Raw genomic sequence first — 21,265 nt, 5'->3', positions numbered from 1 at the left:
GACTACCTACATAACAAATCAATACCTCTGGGGGTACTGATCCCGGAGATCCCTTGTCTTCTGGATTTGGATCAAAATTATAAGGATACGGAGTTGAACAGTGGTAGTCGTGAACCCAGAATTGGATCGGCTGTTCAACGACGCTTAAAAACGCTTCTCTTTTATAATTTTTTTTTGGAAAGGGTTGTTGTCTTAACCACATGTTTCAATAGAGTCCACTTCTGATTTATTTAGTTAATGGTAATTATTTAACAGGGCTCCTTTTTATTAAAATTTGTCCTGTACAGTCTAGTTATATAGTTAAAATTCGCATGATGTTAGGCCTCAGAGTTATTCATATCTTTTATTTGGGAGGAAAGTATATTGATGATTCTTTTAGTGATTTTAAATTTTACCATTATTTTTTTTAATGAATAGCTTTTAATTAAAAATGCAAGTGTTTATTTTCTCATAATTTCCAGTTTAAAATTTATATAAAAAAAAACAATTGAGCTTTTTTTTTTGTCAAGTTTTTTTTTCAAGATAAATTTATACACAGATTATTATTATTTTTTTTTTACTGCTTTTAATTATGTTCTGTTATTATAATAAGGAGTGAGAATTACTTGGTGAAATACGCACATAAAAGAGTATAATTTAAAGAACAAATTCAGTTATTACATAACATTACATATTTTGATAAATTTTAGCGGTGATAAGTGAATGCCCTTTCTAAACTCAAAGTGCCCTTTTTTATTCCTGGGGAGCACTAACATTTTGTTTTGACAAATGTTTGATAGATATTTTCGAAGTTAAGGAATAAAAAAAAAATCAATTTTTGGTTACTGTATTGATATGAAAAGTTCCGGTGCCAGAATTGAATCAGGATAAAAAGAAGAAAAAAAAGTGGTAGCCAAATAAAAACGTTAAATAATCATTTACGTTGACTTAAAAATACCGAATAAGGGTCTCTAAGTTGCAGGGTTGGCAGGTTTTTGACGGTTTAAACCGTCACGTCAAAAACCTCACTGTCAAAATCCTATATTCATATGTGAAATTTAATTAATGCATAAAATTTATATATTTTTTACAAAGGATAGTGTTTCTAAATATGTTCTAGAAAAAATAAATTTTGAAGAAACACTTATATTTTGAATAGTAACCAAAATCTTGTACTTTTGAAAACTCACATCTTTTGTAATATTATGTATTCATTTTCATGTGTTATTGAAAATCTGCAGTGATATTAAGAAATTTATTTATAACCAAATTTAGTGTATAGTATAGATTATACTAAAAATTAGACATTTTTAAAGATAAACATTAGCAGTTTTGTACATTAGACATCTTCTTTTAAAGAAAAATCTTTTTAATATTGTTTTAAATCTTCTTAATAATCTTTTTAACATAAGACAATACAAATTTAAGTGCTTTCTGTTAAATACACAGAGTAGTTAGTGTCGATTTACAGTATATTCAGCCTATTCATTTACTATGCTGAAAATTTACTTTATCCAAATACTTGTGAATTTCATATTGCTGAATACGATATAGTTTTGTTGAATATCTAAATATTCAGCTGTTGAATAATTACTTCTTGCTTTCAAGATATACATTATTTGTATTCTTAATACAAGTGGAGAAAAAAAAATAAAGAGATAAAAATTGTTTTAAAATGATAAGTGTAATAATTATAAATAAATATAATAAACAATATGAATTATATTTATCGTTATTCCTAAATATAACTACTTTTAAATTCAAATTAACGTACTGGATAATAAAGATATTCGGTATAACATTAAAAAAAAATTTATACACTTGTATCAAGTTTGTATTTATACCACATAACTTGTAAGTTCCTTATAAATATTAGTTATATGTTCCTTATATGTCAAAAATGCATAGTAATAAACTTTTAATTTTCTTAAATATCAACAAAAAAAAATTTTTTTTCAAAATATAAATATTTAAACAATTTTTGTGCAAAATTTTTCTGCACATGCATTTGAATATAAATTTCTGAGGTTTTAAATCTGTTATTTTACCTTAATTTTAATTAAAAAATATTTTAAAACCTGCTGATTACCTATAGTATAATTAAATTTCAATATAATGCACGGCGACTGTTGGTAGTTTTGAAGTTTATATATTTTCTTGGCAAACTTCAGTTTTTGACGGTTTAAACCAGTATTATACCCTTGTCATGTCAAAAACCACTTTTTGACGTCAAAAACCCAACCCTGCTAAGTTGTAGTAGTAAATGACCTCAAAAAATATCACTATTCGGTAATTTATAAAATTTTATCTGAAGCTCGGCATATTTTTTAGACATTGTCAAATACTTTTTAAATAAAGTTTTTCCTTATATTCTGCCATTTAAGAAAAACTATTAAATTAAACTGTCATCTTTTCACAACTTTCCTTATTTCTAGTAGCAGGTACAAGAAAGCCTAAACCTGCTACATGAAACAAGGTTTAACGTGTATAAATGTGTCCGACACATTCACAGGCATTGATTATTGTCGTAAAACAAGGGCGAAATTTACATCCCAGCGGAGGAGGACGTATGTACCAGAAAAAATAAGACTGTGTTACATTAAAAATATTTTTATTTAATTCACTGTAGAAATATTAACAACTCATAATTCAACTTTGAATATAATTTTTGTGAGATAGTGTGCTATTTTCTTTAATTGAGATCAATTTCATTTCAATGTAGTAAGTGTATACAATTAATGCTTCGATTCACTACATCTTCTTAATTTCGCCCTTTAATCGGAATTACGCTGTTTCATCGATTATCATTATATTACATTAAAATAAAATAAATGATTATAAATATTCGAATATCTTTTCATCGTAGCCGTTTTTGTGGAAAGTTTAAGATATTAGGGCGCACCTAAGTCTATATACGGCAGTGTCGAAAGACCATCACCTGTTAGCGTCTTTGGTTACCAAATTTAAATAGTAATGATTTGTGTAAAAATGTATTTATTGTCTACAGATTGAAGTGGAATTAAGTCGGAATAATTGTTGACTAAGATGAAAATATGCTATCATGATTTAGATCAAAACATAGAAGAGTAAATTTTATTCATTTAGACATACTTATGCAGGATTTAGGGCTCACTATTAAAATCTGTCGGGGCACAAAGTCCTCCAAGTTCCCAATATTTCTGTGATTACCGAAGCAGAGATTGATTGTGCTCTGGTTCAAATAAAATTACGATCTGCTGATGGATGGTGTGTTACTGTGTCCCCCCTGTAAAACGGGATGTGACGTACGTATGTTGTCTCCTGATTATCCTCAGGAATGTTCCCCAAACCGTTACCAATATAGCAGCTCGATATGCAGCACTAATGCTACGTAAATGAAAGAAAAGAGCCAAAGTAGTGCTCAGTTTTAAAAACGACTTATAATCCCTGGTAAATTGATGAACTGGTAGCAGATATTAAAGAAAAACAGTATACATGGAGCTCCATTGGGATTCAAATATATATTATCTTTACATAATATATATCTTTATTGAACTTCTTTTTACCAGACAAACCTGTGTTGGCAGGCCACATATAGTATCTAAACTCTTTTTTATAATATATTCTAAAAAAATTTATGGAATATATGTAATATTCTACCCAGGGTTCCATTTAGGTGCTCTTTAAATAAAAAGTCTTCCGCGGTGGACTGATCGTTAAGACACGGTTCCCAGCAGATCACCGAAGTCAAGCTTGGCTTAACCCCGTCCCGCCTCCTGTGGGAGGCATCCGGGGAGGCAGATGATCCATTGAACAAACATAGTGTAGTTTTTACAAGTGAAAGATGATAAATATAATGGCAACTATGAACAGAAGTAAAGATGATCAGTACAATAGACAAAATATGGTTTTTACAGGTGAGTGAAGGGGTTGTACGACGCAACCACACTGCTCAGTGAGCAATTATAGCAATTACACTAATAAGTTGAGACATATGCGATGATGATGATTACAGTGGAAAGCATGAACATAAGTAAAGATGATCAGTTCAACAGACATAAGGTAATTTTGCGATGTTCCATAAGGTAATGTCTGATTGACATAAAGTCCGTCTAATTGCAATGATAATAAATACAGTGGTTGGTTGGAACAAATCTAAAGATGGTAAATACAATGGGAATTATGAACTGAGACAAAGATGGTCATTACAGCAAGAGTAATGTGATTTTACAAGTGAATGAGGGGGTTGTGTGACGCTGCAACAGTGCCCAGTAAGCAAGTATAATATTTACAGGAGAATGTTGAAACAGATGTGAAGATGATGGGCACGGCGGTAATCATGAACAGAAGTAAAGATGTTCGATTACACAAACAAAAAATGGTTTTTATATGGGGGGGTTGTGTGACAAATCTACGGTTTCCAATAAGGTAAGGTCTAATTGGCATTATATCCGCGAGCTGTAGCAAGATTTCGATCTGTGTAGTGATTGTTATGCATAATGATTTGACGACTGTGAGAAGTGTTATCTGTCGATGATTTCCGGCGTATGTCTCTCGAAGTGTGACTTGATTATTTCAATGATTCCCTGTTTAATCTGTTTGTTTCTCCAATTTTGTCTCAATTGTTCGTAATTGAACCCGGCAGGGAAGAAGCCTGTTCTTATGGTTTGGTATTCAGGGCATCTGGTTAGTATGTGGTCCAAGTTATCGGTGGTGTTACATGAGGGGCAGTTAGGATCTTTATGATGAAAGCGGGCCTGATAGGTGTGCTGGGTACCGTGATCTGTTAAGAATTGGTTGAGATAAAAATTACTGTTTAATGTTCTTGGGTTTACGTTTTTAATTAGATTATAAGTGTGTCGACCCTGTTCATGTTCTTCATCCCATCTCTTCTGCCATATGTCCAAAATCTCGTCTCTCTTTTGCTGCCGAATGGTTCTTCTTGATGGGCAATTATAAGTATCGATTTTTTCTAGTTCGCAGGCCTTTTTGGCACAAATGTCCGCTTTTTCATTTCCTTCGTGTCACACATGGGCCCTTATCCATGACAAGCCAATGTTGTTTTTGTGGTGCATTTTTATCATAGTTACGAGATAGTCCGCGTCTTTCGGCCGCTCAAGTGCTTGGAGGCCCGAAAGTGAGTCTGAGAATATGTTGACATGTTTACTGATCCCGTTCGTGTTTATGAACATTATTGCCTGAAGAACTGCCCTCAGTTCTGCTTTCAATACAGTGGAATTTTCACAAAGTCTGAATTGGCATTGGTCAATCTGGTTACCATTTTGGTAAAGATCCACTGAGAAGATCACCGAAGTCAAGCATCACTGTCTGCGGTCAGTGTGCTGGTGGGTGACCACTTGGATTAGCTGCGATGGGATCGAGGGTGCGCGGTAACGGTCCTCGTTAACTGTTCTGCCGTAAAGCACTCGACTTCAAGTGCAGGCCGTCGGGCTACCGAAGCGGGGGTGCCACCCCCTCTGCAGAGGATCATAATTGTGATGACGTGTCTTCGGATCATCCTTAAGGATGTTTCCCAGACCGTCGCCAACAGCCCACTGCGCAGCTCTAGTGTGAAGTAAAATAAAATTAATTAAAAAAAAAGTTCATCAAGTGAATTAGGGAAAGTTAGATGCTACCTTATTTATTATTATACGAGTTAACCCATATTTCTTTCCAGCTGCTCTCTATTTTTTCCTGCCTCGATCAAATTAGGAATTTCATTTCGCAAAATTGGGATGGCACGTCTTTGAATTATCCTCAGGGAAGATTTCCAGATCATTGCCGATTGCCCGTTGTGCAACTTTGGTGCGACGAAAATAAAGTACCTAATCGACTTAAATAAAGTCCTAAAGTTCCGCAAAATGGGAGTTCGCTCCCCCTTCTCAAAAATATGAGTTTGCAGCGCCCCTGAGTCTATAATAGTTTCTTATTATTTGCACATGCGTGGAGTAAAATTTCACGCAGTGAGAATAGCTCCTCAGATTTCCCTGGATTACTAACTACTAGGTTCCGGTTTTTTTCTCGTAAAGTGTAAAGTGAAGTGAGAGAGTGAAACCGATCGGATTTTGTTGTTATTTTTCACTTTCTTTCTGCTACACTTCAAAACGCCTCCTCACGTCGAAAATTACTCTAGCCGTGCTTTACTCATTTTAATATGTCAGATTTTGAATTTGAAGGTGAGATAGTAAATCATGTTCCTACCGAAGAAGACCCTGCTGCTGCTTTTTTGGCTAGAGAACAGGATGAATTAGCAGGTTTAGAAGATGATAACTTAGGCTTAGGAGCTGCAACGACAGAAGAAGAAACTAATAACAGTTTTCCTACAGGTAGTTCGAGAAACTTGTTTCATTAATTATGTCTTTATTATAATATCTAGACTTTCCTATAGTTAATTATGTTTATTTGTTTTCTCATTTTATTTCAACTTTTCATTTGAAAGTATTCATGAGTAAAAAAAAATATCTTCGTTCATTGAAATACGAATTGGAGTGTCCCATTATTATAATTCTCTAATTGTGCTTCAATTAGTTCATATTCTAGCTTTAAATAAGTTTACTTGTTTTGTTAGTTCTCGTTTCTTCCATAATTAGTTTAATGTATTAAAATTTAGAGATTTAGCTATGGTTATTATTTCTAATGATTTTTGTCGCCAAATTTGGCATAGTATGATTTTTGGCAAAAAATTTACTATCAATATTTTGTTAGGTATCTTTAAAAATCCCACTTATTTTTTAATTTGTTCTTCATATTCTTGGGGAGGTTTCCGTATCGTAATTCTTAATTTGGTTAAAAAAAGAGTTACATTTGTTTGAGGATATTTCCGCATCATTAACCATTTGCAAATTTAAAATTAAAAAAGAAAAACATTTCGGTGTTTGCTTGGGGTGGCTGAGAGTTGTACCTTTCATCTTTTCTGATGAAGTCTTAAGTTAAATAATTTTCAGTACTTTCTTTTAAATCATACATTGTAATCTGACATTTTGCCTTTTTTAAACTTGCCAACTTACTAGGTACCTACAGTGTTTGAATACAAATATTTTACACTAGCTTTTAAAGATAGTCTGTCAGAAACGCCATGAAGTCAAAAGATTACATACAAAACAGAAAAAATCAATCTTAATTTTGTAAAGAAAATTTTAAAGCTGAACTGAACATCTCAGTTTTTCAAGAAAAAGTGCAGAAAAAAGATTCTAATAGAAAACCTCTAATTGCTATGTAATAATAAAAACTAATTTTTTTAAAAAAAAATAGAAGCAGAAACAAAAATAGTTCTTATTTTTTTAATGAAAAATGTTAATTTTCAAATTTCCGTATTTTTAAGTGATGATACAAATAGACGTCTGGTCGATGTGCCATGCTCTTTGGAGCTACCCAACCTCTTAAGTCTAAGAGATGATAAAAGGATAACTCTCGTTTAAAAATGTTATGTCGTTACAGGGTTGGCAAGTTTTTGACACATGACGGTTTTTACCAGTTTGTACCATGGTTTTTACCCTCATGTCAAAAAACCCTCTGTCAAATACCCATAGTTTTGATAAAACTGTATCATGGGTGCAAGTTTTCCGTCCCCAGGACGGATTTCCGTCTTTCGAAAGTGTCTGCAGACGGAAGTAAGACGGAAACAGAACTAACTCGAAGACAGAAATCGGAATTTTTTTTTCTGTCTTTAAAAATATTTTTAGGTCTACTCTCTACTACTTAAAAATATTTTTTAGGTCTACGTTATTGGTCTACTTTCTTATGTCTTGTTGTTATTTTATCAAAAGAGAGATGAATAAATATTTTTTGTACAGTATTTAAACTTGATGTATTATGGTAAAGCTTTCTTAGATATTTTGCATATGTCGGGGGGAGGGGGTATTGTGCATGTTAGGTATTTCTGTCAAAAAATTTTCAGTCTTGTCCTTTTTTCCAACTTGCACCCATGAACTGTGTTTTAATTTGAGTTTAACTTCTTATGACTTAAAATTAATTCATTTTTGGGCAATAAAATTACAAAAAAAGTTGTTAAAAGATATTTAAAAACAGTTTTTTGCATTTTCCCAACATGATTATATCAAATCATACTATTTGAAGTAAAATATTAGTTGAAACAAAATTTTAAACATTTCCAAGCATCATTTTGTTTAGCATATTGCATTACTGAAGAATGTCAAGTTATTCCTAACTTAGAGTTTGTTAGCAGTTACAAGTTTTGAAAGTTTTGTTTAGCTTATTTCTAATATTTAAGAAATCCCAAATTTTAAATTCTTCTTTTTAGTTCTTGAATTTATTAATAGTTCCAAGTTATTTTGTTTGTTTGTTTATTTTGAACAATTAAGAAGTGTAAAATTTTGAATCCTTTGCAAATCAAGCTATGATGATTAAAGTCAAGTATCACTATTTTCAATAAGTATGTTACAATATTTCTATATGAATGTATATCCTTCTATAAGAATACGTGTATATAGTTGCAAAATCAATAGCAATCATTTACAACATTCACTTATAAAGGCAATTAAGTGAAAATAATGTATTGTAAACTACAGGGGGGGGAGGTGGGCGCACGATGCGCCCACTTAAAGCTTGGGGGGGGATTGTTACAAAATAAAACGAATAGTTTTGGGGGAATTTAGAATTTGCCCAAGAATGCGTCCAAGAGCTTGGAGGGGGGGGGCTACTGGTCTGCTATATGCCATAAATTTAAGAAAACAGTAGGTTTTTGGCGGTTTTTACTGGTATAAACACGGTTTTTACCACTGTCATGTCAAAAACCAGTTTTTGACGGCAAAAACCCAACCCTGTGTCGTTACAAGATTGCTTAAGGAAAACAGAAAAAGGTTCTTAATTCTGAAAATGGAACGATAACATTGAAAATCATGGTCTCTGTGTTACCAGTTATTTCTTACTGTACAGGAAAAGAGCGGCGATAAAAGAATAGCGTCATGAGAAACACTCTTTTAAAATGTTGCGCTATAATAAGAGTATCAAACTCTTAAGAACAAAAAAGTATGAATTTCAAATCCTCAATTCTTAAAAACAAAAAAGTATGAAAAAAAACTTACTAAATTGACTTGCCTGAATATAATTATGAAAAAAATAACTAACAGCACTTCAAAATTAATGATTTGGTATAAGGTAATCCAGTTTCAATTATACAAATTCCAAAAAATACTTAAGCAAATATTTGGCTGAATATTCGTTGCATATCTAGAATTTGTCTGTGTTGCTGGAGTAGGTTACTAGGCTTTTATTGGTTTAAAGTTATACACATTCTTTAAACCAACTTTATTATGATTAGTCTCAACCTCCTAATGTAATAATTCAAAATATACTCGATTAAACAAACACACGACACAATAAAAATTTAAATAATTTAATGTTTAGTATCCTTTAAACAAAAGTAGCTGAGATAATTTCTGTGAAAATTTTGTTAAATCCTGTGATACATTGTTAATAGAAGCATTTTGTTTTAAAAGCGAAAAATTGTTTTAGACTTACTTAAAAATTTTCATTGACTAGAAGCAAAATTTAATTTTGAATTACTATATTGGAATAAAGAGCACAATATGAACAGTCTATTAAAGTTAATATTAGTCCTATGGAATGGCAATCATGACTTCGTGGCAGCCCTCATGATGGGAGGTCGTACTAAAAAGCATGGACAGTATTTTGTTGAAATTTGTTGTGAATTTTGTTGAAATGTTTTGTGAATTGTTAATTTGTCTTTTAAAGCTAGTGCAACATTGCCTTGTAATTATTATTTATAATTGTCTACATATCAAATTTTATTTTTCAGAAAACTTCGTTAACCATAATGCAGTCAATGGTGAGGTATGTATTTTAATGTCTATTTTGTGAGGATTAAATGCAAAATTTGTGTACATTACTTATTAGCTTTCGTAAAATATGCATCATTGATTATTTGGAATTAAGCTAATCTTATATTAAGTAAAAAATTTTTTTAAGTGAAACTCTTTTATGAGTTCATTATCATTTATCAGTTTTTTTCCCCAATGTGATTTCTTTAATCTTATATTTTTTAAAATCCTAATCGAAATTTTATGTTCCTAATTTTAGTTTATTTTGATAATTTATTCCATGTTATTTTTTAAAACTATTAGATTTTTATGCCTTTAAATGTTCTTTGTGTATTTAAATTTTAATTCAAATTTTCCTTAATTGGTACTTATATCTTGTTTGAATAAAAATTCTTAATTTTTTTTCTTTCAGAATTTTAAGTCTTGTTTGTTAATTAAAAAATTTACTCCGCCATCGTAGATTTAACACAAACTTTATAAAAAACTGCTAAATGTTTTTCAGTAAATTAAACACTGTCTGTTGACTTAAGTCACTTTTTTTTTTTTTAAGTATATATAATTGTGATTTTTTGACATATTTTGCAAAATTGTTTTAAAGTCACATATTACTAAAACAGATAAATCAAAATATATGCAGTAGCCCCTTAAAAGTATGAGGTTATAAAAAGTTTTACAGTTAAATTAGATAGAAAAATAGAATAAGAAAGAAATAGTATTTAAAGCACCCTTCTTTAAGGATTCCTTTATGACAATGTAGGCAAAATAAATACATTTATCTGATTCGAAGGCTCTGTATTAATATTATGTAACTTATAAATATTACGTAACTTATTAATATTATGTAACTTATACATACTATGTAACTTTTACATACTATGTAACTTTTACATACTATGTAACTTATACATACTATGTAACTTATACATACTATGTAACTTATACATACTATGTAACTTATGCATACTATGTAACTTATACATACTATGTAACTTATACATACTATGTAACTTATACATACTATGTAACTTATACATACTATGTAACTTATACATACTATGTAACTTATACATATTATGTAACTTATACATATTATGTAACTTATTATATTCAACTTTAGACAGCCACTTCAAGTATCATCTCAGATCTACATTTATTATATTTATGCATTTTAATGTTAGTTATTTTAGTATTATCATTGAACATAGAATAACCAGCAATATTTTTAATTTAAGAAATGTTATAATATATACATTTAGAGTTGATTTTGGAAAGATTAATTCAAAATAATTACAAGATATTCTTTCAGGACTCTCGAACCATGTGACTTGTTTTTTAAATTAGAAATTATATTGCTTCTACAAAATAGAAATTCTGCTTTATTGTTAATTTCTGCTGAAACATTGAGTTCGACTAGCTGTTAGTTAACTGAATGAGCCTTTTTGGTGGTACAACAAATTAGTAACTAGACTTATCCGTGTACTTTTTATTTGGTTGTAATAGTTATGATCCATTGAAAACTTGATGGATTTTTTTATCTTATGAACTTTGTTCTGTTTTAGCATATAAATGGTAACAATGAACCTTTTCCTGCTTCAACGCCCGCTCGTTCAGTAAATAGAGAAGAACCACAAAAAATAAAAATTTGGCGTGAAGAACAGCGTCAAATGTTAGAAGTTAAAGGTAATTATTAGTTTCTTATGAGCATAATTTGTACTCTTCTGTTAAAGGGGGCTAACACCAAACATAATAATGAGTCATCATTAATAATTGTTTATCTTTAGTAATTTGATTATTTTTGAATTGGATTGGTTTTTGATTGCCGAATGTAATATAAAATCTGGTTAATAAAGGGATGTGAGTACCGTTGCCCGTTTTACCCTTTCAATAATATAAGTCCCAGAGTTCCCCATACTGATAGTTGCGATGAAAAGTTGCCTCTGTTATTCCAAATTTGCTCACTCTTATTATTTTGTCAACCCATTTCATGAAATAGTATCCTTAAATTTACACACTTTTTAAGCATTTTTAATTTGAACGGGATTAGAAAATCCAAGTGCAATTTTCAAATAAAAATCTATTAGAATTAGAAAAAATACTGCATATTTTACTTCTTTATTTTTATTTTCGTACATAATAACGGTTACATGAAATCACTTCGCAATTGCTGGTACTTACCTCGTTGCGTAATTACTTCATGCAACATTTTTTTTTCTATAAATCATTATTCTATCACTGTCATTATTCTATTTTTCTATAAATCAGAACACACAGGTCAGAAACCAAAATCTAATGCAATTGATGAAAACATCCAAGTTAATTACCTTTTTTCCTTTCTTATGCTTATATTAGTTTTCTGAATTTTAATATGCAGCAAGAAGGTATTACTTGAGCAAGTAAACTGAACAGTAAATTCTGAACAGTAAATTATTAAAAAAAATCGGCTTAATGAATTTCATTACTTTTAAGACAGTGAAACACATTAAGCTCATTTTCAGAGCTGTTGTGTCCCATGCCATGTATCAGTTTGAAATTTTGATATTTAAATAGCAAAGTATGTTTCCACTTTAACCTTAAAAAGAGCGACTGTAAGCATCTTTTGAACAGAAGGAGCAGAAACATATGTAACAGAAGGAAGGGTTTTTTTTGTTGAACATATTAAGTATATATGTTAACGTTAGGTAGCAAATAATTACACTATTGATAGCTAAACAAAATTTAATATGACATAGGTAAATTCAGAAGGACAAAAAAAAACACTTAGAAAATAGCAGGGAGAAGAACGTCTCCTCATCGTTGCATATTCATCGTAATACTCTCGTTACAAAATCGTTGTCTGCTCGTTTACTATTGTCTGGTAATTAGTCATTATCGCCATCTGGCGGCGTTTATAGTTATGTTCAATTCCACAACCTTAACATACACACACACACACACACACATATATATATATATATATATATATAAAACTTATCGTTTATCAAGCCTTCTTTAAAATTAATACTATTTGAGTGCTTTTAATGAACCATTCCGCAATACGGAATTGGAAGAAAAAGATAATAATCCTTTTTTTTTTTTTTTTTTTTTGAAATCAGGTTTTATTTTGTTTTAAACAAAGTGTTAAATATAATATATGTCGCTTTTAAAAGTAATAAGGCTATTATTAAGTATAACTGCAAAAACTAATTATTATCATTAAATAATTGAAAAAAATATCCACTATCTTTCAAAAGATACCAAAATAAACAAAGAATAACTAAATTAGGAGTATACTTTTATATTTTACTTTTAAACTTAACATGAAAATAAAAGCTTAGTATCAAAGGGAGTTCTTTATCAATATAAATGAAAATATCACATTTGATACTATTTAATATCATTAGTTAGCAGTATTCTTTATACAACATTACTGTAAATTTATTACTAAAAGTAATGATGTCTATTTTATTTTCAATTGAGCAAATACATATTTTTATTTTTCACTTAAAGGAGCATGTAAAATGTAATTTTTTTTTCTATTAAAACATATTTTGGAATGATGAAAAGGTCTAAAAATGTTAAATGGGCTACGTTTGACATTTTTAGTCCTGTACACATCAAATAATGAATAGTGAAGTAAAAGTATGTTTTAACAATAAAGTATAAACTTATTTTTTTAAATTTATTAACCTGCTAAATAAAATTTAAAAAAGCCTCTCATTCCCATTTATGCTTGTCCTATAATTACATTTTTTAAATAGTTTTAAAAACTATCAGAACACAGTCTGTGATGTTCTGTATTTTTAAGGACATTATAGCTTGACTTTAAATATACCAACATCAATTACTTTATATAAAAAATTATTTTTGTCAAAGAGCAATAAATATATATACATTTAAAAATCACATTTTGTAGGTGTACATACAATAACACACATTTGTGGTTAAACTCCAAATTACAAAGATTTAATGGAAATATTTATTTTATTTGGCTTTATTTAAGCTGAAGGTATTTATCTTATCTAAATAATGGAAAATTTAGTTATTTAAAAGACATTTGCTTTGACTTAAATCATGGTTTAAACCAACCAACTTTGCTACAATATTTGAAAGTTTCAAATTCTGCATTTTAATTTTTAATGAAATGATGTTTCAAGATGGTGTAACTTACATTTAATTGTTTTCATTTTTTAAAAGAATAAGTTTTTTTCTTCAGATGCTGAAGAGGAAAAGAAAAAATTAGAGCTTAAAGAAGGTGCAAAAAAAGAATTGGATGATTGGTATGCTTTATACAAAGAACAGATTGAAAAATCTAAATTGAATAATAGGTGAGTTGTTTAGAAAATCTTTTGAAAACTGGGTGTTACTTAATGTTCTTGTTAGGATATTTTATAGCTTGAAGTATTATATAATTTAAGAACATTTGTATTTTTGTTTTGGATAAGAGAAAAAAAAGTTTTTTTACTACCATGAACTAAATTATTAAGATTTACTTTTGTATTTAAGCTTTATAATAAGAATAAAAACAAGAAATTGTGTTGTGGAATTCACATTGTACATCACTTTGAATCTGCAAAACACTCTCGTAGTAGAAGGTCTTGAAAGAGTTTTAATGAAACTTTCAAGTTCTTTAAAGTGATGTAAAATTTGAATCTTTGTTATTATTTACTTTCATAGTTATTTAAAAAATTTTAAATCAAATGTTTTTATATGAATCTTGTCCCTTCAAATTTATTCCTGTTCCTTGTGCAGTTAATAGTTAAGTAGTTAATTTGTTTTAAATCATAATTTTCAATATTTTTATATAAAATATTTGATTGGAATGTTTCGATTTATATATTGCTTAGTGTAGTGTTTTCAAATTTACTAAGTTTCCTATGTTTTATTTCATTTTTCATTGCTAGTTTTTGTTTTCAAAGCATTGTTATGTGTAAATGCAGCTGTTTTGCTCGAACGTACTTTTTTAGTCTTTAGTTCTTAGTTTCTTGTGCATTTATGATGCTATGTTTTGTGGTTGCTGAAATCATTTTGTTAAAATCTTGCTATCTTTATAATTTCTTTTTTACTATGCTAACAGGGAAGAATCTAAGTAAGTTCACTTTTACTTCTATTTTCTATCTTTAACGCTCAACATTGCTTTGTATGGCTTCATATCTTCAGCTTAAGTTTAAAAATTTTAAAAAAAATTTATGGTTTGTAGTTAAGCTTTTAAAATGTTTAAGTATTGATATGTAAGAAATAAGATTCTGTATAATATTTTAAGGTGAAAATGCTAACACTTTTTATAAATTCATCTGTTTAGAGGTCAATCAGAAAGGGAATTAGATCTGTTTAGATATTTTTCATTAAAATTGTGAATAAAGTTAAATAAAGACCCCTTCAAAAATTTTCTTGCTACTTAAACTATTCCTTAGCCGAATCCAATATATTTAATATTAAGATTCCAATTTGTTTGTATTTCTACATTATAAAAAGTAATTTTCATAAGTGTTAAAACATTTACTTCATGCTTGAATAGCAAAAACACCTTTAAACGGAATAGAAAAAACATAGGTAAAAAAAGTGTTATGCAATTTTTTTATCCACTCTCAATAGGCAATTTTATAAGCAATTTGCTAGACTTAACTCTTACATAATTAAAAAAAAATACTTAATCTTTTGCTCAATTAATTTTTCTATATTTGAAAATTTAGTTAAAATACATAAATAAGTTAAATAAATAAAAATAAAAAAAATTTGTTTTTCACAGTATACTTACGTAGCTATTTTTCACAGAATTTGAACTCTTAAGAAATACCAGATTTACCTCTGTTATAGATAAAGAAAATTTCATTTTTAAAACATTTCTGTTCAGAGAATGAGATGTAATTAATTTCTTAATCAACATATGATTGCAGGTGTTTTGTTAATTGTAATTATCAAATCAGGAAATACACTAGGAGCTGGTTTTCTAAATCGAAGGGACTTCAATTTTTAATCTTAATGAGGCTCTAATTTATAATAAAAGTTGCATTTTTGTCTTGTTTACTCTGTTTATAAAACATTAAGTGAATTGATCTAGTTTTTATTGAAATCATCGCAGTCGGCATTTTTATCTAAGCTGTAATCTCAACATAATAAAATTTAATCTATCTATGGAAATTTTTATTGAAATATCAATGTATGCAATAATATTTGTTGAGTATTTAAATTGATGGTTGGTGTTTGTGTTATAAATATTCGTAATCTTTCATTGTTAAGATAGTCATCACTGTGCATTGTTTGATATTTGTAAACTGCTTTTGTATCTTCCATCCATATTAATGTTAAATGTAATCCCGATGTTCTGATCTCTAAATCATTGTTGTCTGATTGTTTCTTTTTCAGTGTCTTTTTTTTTTTAATTTGATAATGAACATCTTATTTTTAGTTTAAACTTACTACTTTTTTATTGAAGTAATTTTTTTAAAAATCAGTAATCATATCACAGAGGTTTTATGCTTGTACACAAAATGTTTCTTGGATGGATTGTTTTTAAAATGCAGGCATGTCATTATTCCTTCGATTTGCAATTTTCCTTTTTTTATTTTTTTATCCTCCAATTTTTATTTCTGAGAATGTGCCAAACATTTCCTACTGTGCACTTTTCAAAATTTATAGAAGCTTAAAAGAATCAACTTTAAATCCCTAGATGAATGAAGATGAAATTCTATACTTTTTAACTCGCTTCATAAATGGGGTCGTTAATACAAACTTTTTCAAATGCTTCGTGTTCGGTCTTTAATCATCTATCAGAAGTAAATTCTCCCTCTAGTACCAAGTTTTTTTAAAAATATTGTAATTAATCCTTAACCAAAGGTGACCCATCCGAGACGAAACCTATATTGTTTTTTCATATTTTACTAGTTGAAATTGCATTTCCGAACAATTTACTTTGTAATCATCAATTTAATTTTTTCTTTGAAATTACGAACTGATTATTTCATAAATCTAATAAAATTAAATTATGTTTAATAATTATATTTTGAATTATATTTATTACTTAAATTTTGAATTATATTTATTACTTTTAAAATGATATAGTTGAAATGCTTGCAACACAAATGTAAAATTTATCCTTTTTCGTAATTAAAAAGTTGATAAATTTCATTTCAAATTCGTAAGGCACATAACGTAAAGAGAGGAACAGGAAAATACAAATTGAGAGAGTATGTGCTAAGGTTACTTAATCTGTGCATTTATATTCCATGAATGTATAATTTTACAGTGCTTTTAAAAATTCCTTTTATTAACTTTAAAGCAAATGAAGTGTCTATTTCTATTTCAAAACCGGCCACTTGACATTGTGTTACATTAGCAATAATTTTATCTATCTATATTTTATTCTTAAATTTAATATGCATAATTCTGGAAATCATATGAAAAACCTCTTTTATTCTTTGGTAAAATTGGATTTTTTGATGAAAATCACCATGTGGGTTAGGTTTTTTCATAAAAACTGATTTTATTAAACACTCCTTTAATCCTAATTTAAAGTATTATTACTTAAATCACCTGAAATTAAACTTAAATTCCTTTTTAAAATTTTTATTCTTTTTTTATATATATTTCTCGAGTTTGTGGTCTTGTGTCTGAAAATCTTTTTATAATTAGATATTTAAACATAATTATAGACTATATAATAATACTAATTAGCATTAGTCATTGACTTGTGTTAAAGCTAAAACTTATATTAAAAATATTTTAGTTTAAATTTAACAAAAATTTCTACTTTATTTAAAGTTTGAATAATATTGTTGGTAGGTGTTATTAAAATTGCGCTTAATTTTTTTTATAATATCATATATAAATTTATTTTCAAGTTTGCAGGATTAAATTTTAATTGTTCTTTTTAATAATAAAATAGAAATTCATAAGTAGCAAATAATTAAATAAATCATTTTTAAACTTTTAATAAGACTTTAATAAAAGAAAAAAAAATATATTTTTCTCTAATTATCTAATTTGTTAATATGACATATGTTAATGATTCAAAATTCCTAAACTTAATAGAAAAAATGTTATGTTAATACTCTCTATATATATTTATATATATATATTTTAATTATGCCCCTTATAACAGCTTTTGTTTTTAATCATGTGTCAAAACATTTTTAAAAAAAATAAATATCATAGTTACAATTTAAAATAAAATTTATTTCTGCTTATTTATTGAAAAAAGTATCAAGATTTGAATTACTTGTACTATGTGTGAATTTACAGTTAATACTTTTAACATAAATAAAAAATTGCTTAAGTATTATTTGGTGTTAAAATTTTAACTTACTTTTGTCATACCTTTATAAAAGCTGCCAACCTGGAACTACTGGCAGTCCATAATAATTACAATTATTACATAAAATAAGAATAATTATCAGATAGGAACTACCAGAAATCCTGGTGGAAAGGTATTTAAAATATTCTAGTCTAGCCTCTAATGAAAGCTGTAGCAGTATTTCAACCGGTAATGACTTCCTTGCTATGTACTTTCCCCATGTTACTTGCTCTGTAACTTTCATAAACTGATGGACTGCTCTTGTCTAGAGAGCTCTGACCTGTAATCTTTTCTAAGAGTTCGTGGAAACACTACTGGAAAGCTGAGGACTGAATGGGTCATCTATCTTTTTTCAGTCACACTCTTGTTACTTTTTAGTTTTTCTGTTATTTGTTTTCTGGTGTCAGAATTGTCTTTTATTCACATTATTTCAAATTAAGAAAATATATAATTACAATGGCAGTGGTTTAATAACTGAGCGAACAAATATTTTTTAAGATTTTGCTGTTACTGAGATGTCCTCTACACTTGAAGGATTCTAGTTCCTCCTTGCTAACCTGTGGTGAATTATATAATTGCAATTTCATTATTTTATCTGTTCAGTTACTAAATATTTTTGAATATTTTTTTTGTTCCATTTTATTCATAAGTGCACTCTATTGAACCAAGTGAACTAAATTTTAGCGGTGTAAGTATCTTTAATGCTTGAAAGTGTTTTACAAATTTCGTAACTAGTAGATTTATTGGATATCAATAAAAAAAATTATATAAATATCAATTAGTTAAAGAAAACAAAATTTATACTTTCTGTTGGTTAACAAAGTCTGAAGCTCTTTTTTGTCTATATTTGTTTATATTCGATTCGATTATGTGCTGTGGTAGTCAAAACCATTTTTAATTAAATCTTGAAACATAAATTCAGCTTCTATTTTGAATATTTGAGAACTCCTGGGTAATAACTTGTGGATTTTACAGGTCTGCTTTATGCTTGAAATTTATATTAATTAAATTTATATGTTCTTTAATGTAATGTTTCTTTTTGTTGTTGTTATTTTTCTAACATATATTGAAATGTGTTTCAGAAATGCTGAGAAAGAATGGATTGCCGATAGAGATGCGGAGTCACCCGGTCAAGAGTGGGAAAGAATCGCTCGCCTTTGTGACTTCAACCCCAAATCATCCCGAAGTACCAAGGATACCTCTCGCATGAGGTCTATCATTCTGCAGCTTAAGCAATCGCCAATGCCACCCCGCAAATCCTCTTAATGTGCAAATTGTCTAATCTTTAATCTTTTTTGAACTTTTTTTTTCAGAGCTTAGCTCTTGGCAGTATAGATCTTCAATACGATTCACTCGTGAAAAGTAATATAAGAGCATTCCATGTAAGATATGTTGAAAATGAATTTTGATGTTTGAAAACTCATTAATCCTCAGTTCGTTTACGGAACCTGCTTTTTTTTTCCTCCTTCCCAGTTGGCATTTAATGCGCTATCATTGTGTACGTTACTTGTGAATTTTAGCATTTCCAAATACTTTTTTTCTATTTTTATTAAGCTCTGTTGGATATACTGTTTGGATTGGCATGCAAAAAAATTCTGTTAAAATTATCCTACTCATTGTTGAATTATGATTATTTATTTTGAATGTTATTTAGAAAATGTCTTTACAAAATATAATGTTAATAATAGTATTTCTTTCAGTAGAATTTGTAGCCATATATGAATAAAGTTATTGGACCGTAATAACTCTCTTTGTCTTATTTATAATGCTGCAAATAATTAAATACTTCTAATGTTATTGTCTTAATAAAGGTGATAAAAAAGCTTACCTTGGCGAAGAATTAGATTTATTCCGAGTTTTGGTTGGAAAATGAATTAATATAACAGGGCTCCCATAGGTCAGAGAAAGCCTGGAATTGTCAGGGAATTTTATTTTGCCTCTTTAAAACAAGGAATAATCAGAAAAAACTGCAATTAAAAAAAAAAAAAAAAAACAATTCTCAGAAAACTTCTACTAATCCAGTCTCAGATTTGTCAGTAACAGTAATCAGTTATTGAGATTCGATGTAAATAAATTTAACATCGATTGCAATTATTTGTTATAAAAATTTCACATTTTATTGAAATTTTTATTGACCAAACTATTGGGACCATATTTTCCAGATATATTTTGGGGTTCAGAAATCCGAACCCTAGGAAAAAAAGCTATATTTGTTCAGAGAAAGTCTGTTCTTGTGTCTGATTTCATAACTTGAAACATCATCTGCTTTTATTAATCAACGTATTTGAGTTCACCCCCCTGGAACCATTAAGATTTGAATCTTAGAATGTGAAGATCAGATCAAAAGTTATTTGGGCTGGTCTGTTTTTATTTTGCGCACTGTACCCAGGGCTGGATTAACCTATAGGCACGTGCCTAGGGCCTACGAAAAACTTGGGAGAAAAAAATTTGTTGACAAAAATAATTTAGCTTTAAAAATAACAAGTGTATTTTGCACAAAATTATGAAGATACAAATAAAAATATAATATTTTTCGGTAATAAATTATTTTGCAGAATCTTATGATCTAATATATTACTTTTTTGGATTCAACGAAATCTTGTATTAAGCTGTCGAATTCCAAACTACAGAAAATTTCGTATTCAATAGAGTCGTGTTCAATAGTAGTGCGAGCGATGCCAAACGATCTCGATTCATTGTTGAACGCAAATAATTTTTTATCAATTTTAATCTGGAGAAAGATCTTTCTCACTTAGTTATCATAGTAGTATCATGAAAACTATGAAGCTATTTGTAGTATAAATATTTCTTGTAATTAATCTCACTATCAATTTCACTGTTTTTTTTTGCAGGTTTGTTGTATTGTTGACGTGAAGTGTTTACATAGTTATCGATCGAACTAATCATAATGGTATTATCGATATCAACTGCAATATCGGCAGTATGTCGGTATTGCAGATAAAGTTCGATAAACAAATTTGTAAATTAAAATCCATATTAATAAAAATGTAAAAAAAAATATGCAAGAAAATTTTAGCATATATTTTGAAAAGAGGGGAGGGCCCAAAAACGGCTATGCCTAGGGCCTACGAAAGGTATAATCCGGCTCTGACTGTACCTGTTATGTCATGTACCATTTTAACAATTTTATGTGTTTTAGTAAGATAAATTTTTAATATGCATTTTACTTTGGATTTGTTTTTAAAACTGTTTTGTACAGCTTGTGGACTTCAACCAT

General features: G+C 28.8%; 1 protein-coding gene across 1 annotated transcript; it reads left to right on the top strand.

Moving 5' to 3' along the window:
- The first annotated feature begins 2,134 nt into the window (after positions 1 to 2,134).
- Positions 2,135 to 19,769, top strand: Clc (clathrin light chain). Its single transcript, XM_016071314.4, has 5 exons — positions 2,135 to 6,284; positions 9,737 to 9,771; positions 11,318 to 11,438; positions 13,951 to 14,062; positions 19,110 to 19,769. Exons 1-5 carry the CDS (start codon positions 6,113 to 6,115, stop codon positions 19,291 to 19,293), a joined length of 624 nt encoding a protein of 207 aa, XP_015926800.1. The 5' UTR covers positions 2,135 to 6,112; the 3' UTR covers positions 19,294 to 19,769.
- The last annotated feature ends 1,496 nt before the right edge of the window (positions 19,770 to 21,265 follow it).

Source organism: Parasteatoda tepidariorum, chromosome 4 (genome assembly GCF_982258835.1).
Source record: "Parasteatoda tepidariorum strain Cologne lab strain chromosome 4, Ptep-v5.0, whole genome shotgun sequence".
NCBI classification, from domain to species: domain Eukaryota; kingdom Metazoa; phylum Arthropoda; class Arachnida; order Araneae; family Theridiidae; genus Parasteatoda; species Parasteatoda tepidariorum.
This window is presented reverse-complemented; position numbering and strand designations above follow the sequence as displayed.

Bases quoted from the DNA above. Each gene is read 5' to 3' on its own strand.
- Clc (XM_016071314.4), top strand. From the start codon at position 6,113: ATGTCAGATTTTGAATTTGAAGGTGAGATAGTAAATCATGTTCCTACC. The intron at 11,439-13,950 runs GTAATTATTAGT...TTTTTTCTTCAG, and splicing joins TCAAATGTTAGAAGTTAAAG to ATGCTGAAGAGGAAAAGAAA. The intron at 14,063-19,109 runs GTGAGTTGTTTA...AATGTGTTTCAG, and splicing joins AAATCTAAATTGAATAATAG to AAATGCTGAGAAAGAATGGA.